General features: G+C 44.5%; 1 protein-coding gene across 1 annotated transcript; it reads left to right on the top strand.

Annotated features, from left to right (window-relative positions):
* Positions 1–1,995: 1,995 nt before the first annotated feature.
* Positions 1,996–4,345, top strand: SCG2 (secretogranin II). The gene has a single exon (XM_008943486.1). The coding sequence runs from the start codon at positions 1,996–1,998 to the stop codon at positions 3,874–3,876; it is 1,881 nt and encodes a 626-aa protein (XP_008941734.1). The 3' UTR covers positions 3,877–4,345.
* The last annotated feature ends 1,835 nt before the right edge of the window (positions 4,346–6,180 follow it).

Genomic DNA, 6,180 nt, shown 5'->3' with positions numbered 1-6,180 from the left:
CCTGTGTTGTGATTTTAAGGGGATGCAGGCGACTCCTGCAGAGGCTGTGACATCCAGAACTGTGTGCAGGGAAGCAGGTTGAGTTCCTGGGCGCTGCAAGTGGGAGGTGCCTGGCAGATAATTATGGAACAACTCTCCCTTCCCCCAGCCCTCGGAAAGGACAGTTTCTCATGCAGTGATCAAACCAGCTCTGTTAATAGCCAGTCTTTCTGCTGGCAAAGTCTTGGTTTCATTTATTTGCTAGAATAGGTAACAAAGTGTTTTGTTTTGTTTTGTTTTGTTTTCTCATGGGGATATACATTGATGTATAGGACTAGTGCCTTTGTGACAGAAAACGCAGTGACGCGTTGGCTTTGTCTCAGGGCAAACTCAGATGTGGAAAGTGGGACCTTCTAGTCAGCTGCTTGAAACTAATCCTTTGTGAAATCAAACAGTAGGCAGAAATGTTTGGGGAGATTGTTTGCTGTGATGGCTGTTAGCTTGCCCAGGCGTACTGAGGCGGGAAAAAAGCAGCTCTCAGCTGATGCTTTAATTATTTAGCTAAGTCACATTGTGTTAGGAGCAAAAACCGCGTGGAAAAATCTACAAGCGAGCTGCAAGGAGCATATTTGTGCTCACTTTCTGCTTACAAGTGAGAGGCACACGCAGCTCTGTGGGTCTGTCACGAATCACCAGCGTCACAGCAGGATGCTTGTAACGAGCCATAAACCAAAGGTACCCAAATAGGTCAATTCATCAAAGTGGTTTCTATCTTTATCATTCCTTTCTCATTGTTGTACCTCATTTGTTAAAGTAACTGGATCAGAAAAGGGTCTAACCTGTCTCAGGGCCCCAGCGTGAGCACCTCCTAGGAGACGGGGATGGCAGCTCTCCCCTTTGCTGGGTGGAGGGTGCTCAGCTCCCTCCACTGCCCGGGCAGCTGTGTCCTCACGTGTGGCAGTGCTGTCCTCATCCTCAGCGGGTCAGAGGCAGATTTTTCCCACTTTGTGTTCCAGAGTTTATTTTGGCTGGCGTGAGCTGGGCAGGCTGGCTAGATGTGGGCTTCTGCTGATCTATTCTAAGTGAATTTGGCTCGCTTTTGCCAATGGCCACGCTTCTGCCTGTCCTGGGACCTGATTCAATTTCCACTGAAGTGAATGAATGAATGAAATCACCACTCAGAACCTACCTGCCTGAGCTCATTTCCGAGATGTGTTTTAAAGCATTCAGTAAAATTACACTGTACCTGCAGGGTAAATTGTAGTTTGTCCTTCATATAGGGGATTGCTGCCCAGTAGGAAATTGGTTTGCTCACGGAGCCTCTTCACTAGAATTCACCTGTCATACAAATAATATGTGTTTTTTTAATGAAATAGCAAAGAAAGGAAGTAATAACACTAAAAGTAATGACAGAGATGAACTCACAAGTCATTTTCTATGCCGCATCTTGCACTTCATGGCATTAATTTGCTGGCAGTCAAGCCCCATTCACTGATAGTCCCCTGGCGTGTGACGAGCTGCCCTATGGAACATTCTTACAAAGTAGTTCTGTATGAGGCTTTAATATTAATATTTTGAGTAGCATTTCAATATATGGAAATGCTGATTTTACCATTTGAAGCCCTCATTTTCATAATCAATGTGACATGCGTGGGCCTTTCATGAGCTACATAGGGTTTGTATTTTATACTTTGGTGCTCCCATTGGGAAATTGATGTTCATAAAGTACATTGAGCATAGAAATAAGAAACTTCTAGTGTAGGAAACCAATAGTTTCCAGTACACTGAGGAATCATATGAAAGGTTCTGAAAATTTCCACTGAAATATATGGCTTCCATGCATGAGTTCTATTAGGGATCCATAATTAATAAAAGCATGTGTAATACTGGTAGTATTCTTCATGATGAGTTCCAGTTTAAAATAACAGTCTATTTTGCTTCTCAGTTTCCCAAGTCTGCCTTTGTTAACTGCTTCTTTCTTCTTCTTTTTCTTTATTTCAAGGAAATATCTTAAGTATGGCAGAAACTAAATCCTTCCAGCTCGGAGCAGCCTGCGCTCTCACCTTTTTCTTTGTCCTAATCAGTTGGGTTGATGCAGCTTCCTTCCAGCAGCATCAGCTGCTTCAGAAAGATCCAGACTATGTGATGAAAACCTTGCAAAGGTTCCCAAATCCTGACATGATCAAAGCTCTGGAATACATAGAAGACCTTCGCAAGCAAACTAACAAGGGAGAGGGCAGCCCTGACTACAGCTCTTACCAAAGCATCCCTTATCTCCTGCAACAGAAAGAAAGCAAAGATCAGGTTCACCTGCCAGATAACGTGAGGGATTCCTTGACTGAAGATGAGTCCCAGTGGGTTAAGGTAATGTTGGAAGCCTTGCGGCAAGCTGAGAAAGAATCAAAAGTTGGCCCAAAGGAGAATAAAGCTTATGACTTGAGTTCAGATAACTTTCCAGCTGGAGTGACTGATGATTATGAGGCTTACAAGTGGCCTGAGAGGTGGCAGAAGTTTCTCAAAATGCCACTTGGGCACTATGAAGACAGTTCAAGAGACAGTCCTTTCAAGCGTACTAATGAGATAGTGGAAGAACAATACACCCCCCAAAGCCTTGCCACGCTGGAGTCCGTGTTCCAGGAGCTGGGCAAGATGGCAGGAGCGAGTAACCACAAGAAAGAAAGGCTGGATGAGGACCAAAAATTGTATACTGATGATGAAGATGATGTGTATAAAGTGAATAACATTGCCTACGAAGATGTGGTTGGAGGAGAAGATTGGAATCCCATAGAGGAAAAAGTGGAAAGCCAAACCCAGGAAGAGATAAAAGACAGCAAGGAGGAAATTGATAAACATGAAGAAGAGATTGATGATGAAATGAAAAGATCAGGGAAGCTCAGCTTCCTTGAGGATGAAGTCAGGAGAGACAACAAAGATCAAGTGTCAGAGGACGTTTCAAAGCTAATGAATTACTACCTGAAGAGGCTGATGGGTGGTGCTGGGAATAGGAAATTAAGGACTGGAGGAGACCTTGAGGAAAAAAGGGCCCCCACATTTTTGGATAAGCAACTCGATCCTCAGTCTATAGCTCAGCTGATAGAAATCTCAAGGAATTTACAAATTCCTCCTGAGGACTTAATAGACATGTTGAAAGCTGGAGAAAAAAAGCAGCTTCAGAGTGAGAGGCTGGAAGCTGAGCAGGATGTAGAATTCCCAGAAGACCTCGACGAGATCACTGAAACCAATCTGGGACAGAGTGACATATTTAAAAATAACGTGAACTCTAAAAGTGGGTACGTGAAGCAGCCTCTTAACGTTATACCAGAAAACCTACCCGAAGACCTCAATATTGAAGATCTTGTCAGTCTTCTGGGAACTGACAGTTTAGCTAATCAGAATCCCTCCTACTTGCTAAATCGTCTTAATCAAGAAAATGACTTGCCAAGACTGTCTTACATCCCCAGAAGATTGAAGGGACGCCCGTTTCCGAAAGCTGCCTGGATGAACGACTTGGAAAGGCGACACCTGGACTACGAGAAGCTGAACGAGAAGGATGAAGAACTGGCCGATTACTTGGCCAAGGTGTTGGCGAAATACCCCGAGGTTATCAACACGAACCAGGCGAAACGAGTCCCAGTTCCGGCTGCTGAAAGCGACCTGCAGGACGACGACCGGCTGGAGCAGGCCATCAGGGAGCACCTAAGTCAGCTGGGACCACAGGAGGCCGCGAAGCTGGCTTCGCTCAGCAAAAGGCTTTCCATGGCCGGCGAGGCCGACGACACGCAAACCAGGCAGTACCTGGATGAGGATATGCTGGCGAAGGTGCTGGAGTATCTAAAACAGGAGAAATCAGAGCTTGAAAGAGATCACATCACTAAACGGGCAATGGAAAATATGTAATTGTTCCCCAAATATTATTTCTCTTCAATGTGTTGACTTCTACCCCAATTCGGTTGTGATTTATTCCCGCTCTCCCACTAAACAACCTATGGTAGACTACTTGCCATTGAACAGTCTGCATATCTTCCTCAGAGCTGTTATATTGTTTATCGATATACTTATATATGTTATAAATTATGGGGCAGACAACAAATTGCCTCAAGTGTTTTAAGAAACAATTTAAAGAAATCAAGCGCAACTATAATATGTAAACAAATGACCTTTGCATTGTTAAAAAAACATGATCGATGAAGAGTGACAATTATCATTTGAAATTTTTAAGATTAATTGGGTTATTTTGTTACTGTCTGTAGTGTTTTTTGTGGAGTATCAAATAAAATAAAAATGAAGCATTATATATATAGTTTTATTTACAAGGCTTTTTCTATTCAGTGTTTTATTGTTGATGAATAAATTATTTCTGGACAATAGACTGTGTTTCTTTGTGGCAGTTGATAAAGTCATGCTGAGTTGAAATGGAGACTTTTTTTACTTCTACAAACAACTCTTCTGGGGTCTATTATTTTACCATAGGGTAAGTTGGTAGCATCTATGTAAGAGCTCGCTGAGCTCAGCCAGGGCAGTATCTGTGTTACCTTTGCTGGGAATTGGCCCCCACAGAATTAATGATTATGTATCTCTTGGCAGCGAGAGGGAAATAAATTATCTGTCCTGCTCTATGATGACGCTCAAAAAAACCCCACAGAGTTGAACCTTTGTATGGGAGCAGCAGGAGCTCTGGGAAGCTCTGCTGAAGTAGCTGGGAAGCCCTGCAGATGGGTTCCTCACCACCTCTCATGATGGCTACCCCAGAGAGAGACAGGTTCCAAGGCAAGCAGGGAACTCACCCGTGAGCAACATCTCGGGTTTGTCTAATAAAACTATTACTTCCCAAGTCATGAAATGCCCGTTTCATAAGTACACACAGAACCTTTATGACTCACTACGTTGCTGGGGCACTTGAAAGGTCTCTTGAGCTCCTGCTGAGACTTGCAGCAGATGTTCTGGAGAAGCTCAGGCTCTTTTCACAGAAGGAACCATGCCCATGTACCTCTGTGAGTCAGACACGGTTTTCAGTAGGACAGTAACATTTAATAGTTAAAACTGGGGGAGAGTAATAAAAACAGGAGTACTGAGACTGAAAAGAACATTTGCTGTTTTCAGCAAACAAGTGTCCCAGTTTTATAGTTGTCTTCCAAGGTCACATTTTAAGAGGTGACTTTAATTACTGCCCTTAATCCACAAGCACGGAGGGAGCACCAAAGCCTGACTCCATAGCCAGCTTCCTAAGCACTTTGTTTTTTTCCAGGGATGGAGTCAAGTGCTTCTTATTTTCTGATGGGAGGAAAGAATGAATGCACATAAATATTTTCAGGGACCAGGGCCCTTCGGGAGCAGCCTGGGTGGGGATGGCCACTCAGAGGGCATGGTCCTCCCACTCCCCTCCCAGTGTTGGTGCTGTGGTAGAGCCACAGGCATGATTCACTCAATCCCTGCGTGGTGGGGTTGGAAGGGACCTCTGGAGATCATCCTGTCCAACCTCCCCTGCTTTGGAGAGTCACTCAGAGCAGGTTGCCCAGGATCGTGTCCAGGCAGGTTTGGAATATCTCCAGAGAAGGAGGCTCCACGACTTCTGTCACTCTCAATATCTTTAGCAGGGCTTGGGCAAAGCTCACTGAAGACATCCATCTTCTTTCTCCCTGACTCTTGCACAGATCCTGAAACAGCACATTTCTCCTGCTCAGAGCACGTGCAGGATATCGAGGTGGCTCTGAATGTGTTTCCATTTTTGCAGCACACGTGTGTACATATGGCCTCTGCCCCCAGCTCTGGGCAGATACTACAGTCAGTGAAAATTAAAACTGCTTGGTTTTTACTGTTTTCTATCTGCACTCACCACTTCTATAATGAAAAGTAAACGTGTTTTGTTTTTTTTTTTTTTTTTTTTTTTTTTTTTTGTTTTGTTTTGTTTTGTTTTTTCTTTTGCTGCCCTCCTTTCTTTCAATGGTGACAGAAAATGGTGCTTTCAAAAGGAGCTTTTCCATCTCCCCCCTATGGCTGCCGAGCAGCAGGCTTGGAGGAGCATCACCCTGTGTGGTGCTGAGCAACACGTTGCTATGGCAGCCCGCAGGCGGCCGTGCCACCTCCCTGAATGGGGGTTGGCGTATGGGTGATGTCCACAGCCAGGCAAGAAAGACCCTCCTGATTGGTTTTCACACGGGGTCTGGCCAGCCTTGGGTGGGAACTGATTAGGAGATCACCACC

The sequence above is a fragment of the Merops nubicus genome, unplaced genomic scaffold, assembly GCF_000691845.1.
Source record: "Merops nubicus isolate BGI_N331 unplaced genomic scaffold, ASM69184v1 scaffold11177, whole genome shotgun sequence".
NCBI classification, from domain to species: domain Eukaryota; kingdom Metazoa; phylum Chordata; class Aves; order Coraciiformes; family Meropidae; genus Merops; species Merops nubicus.
The sequence above is the reverse complement of the archived record's forward strand: the minus strand, read 5'-3'. Positions and strand labels throughout refer to the sequence as shown.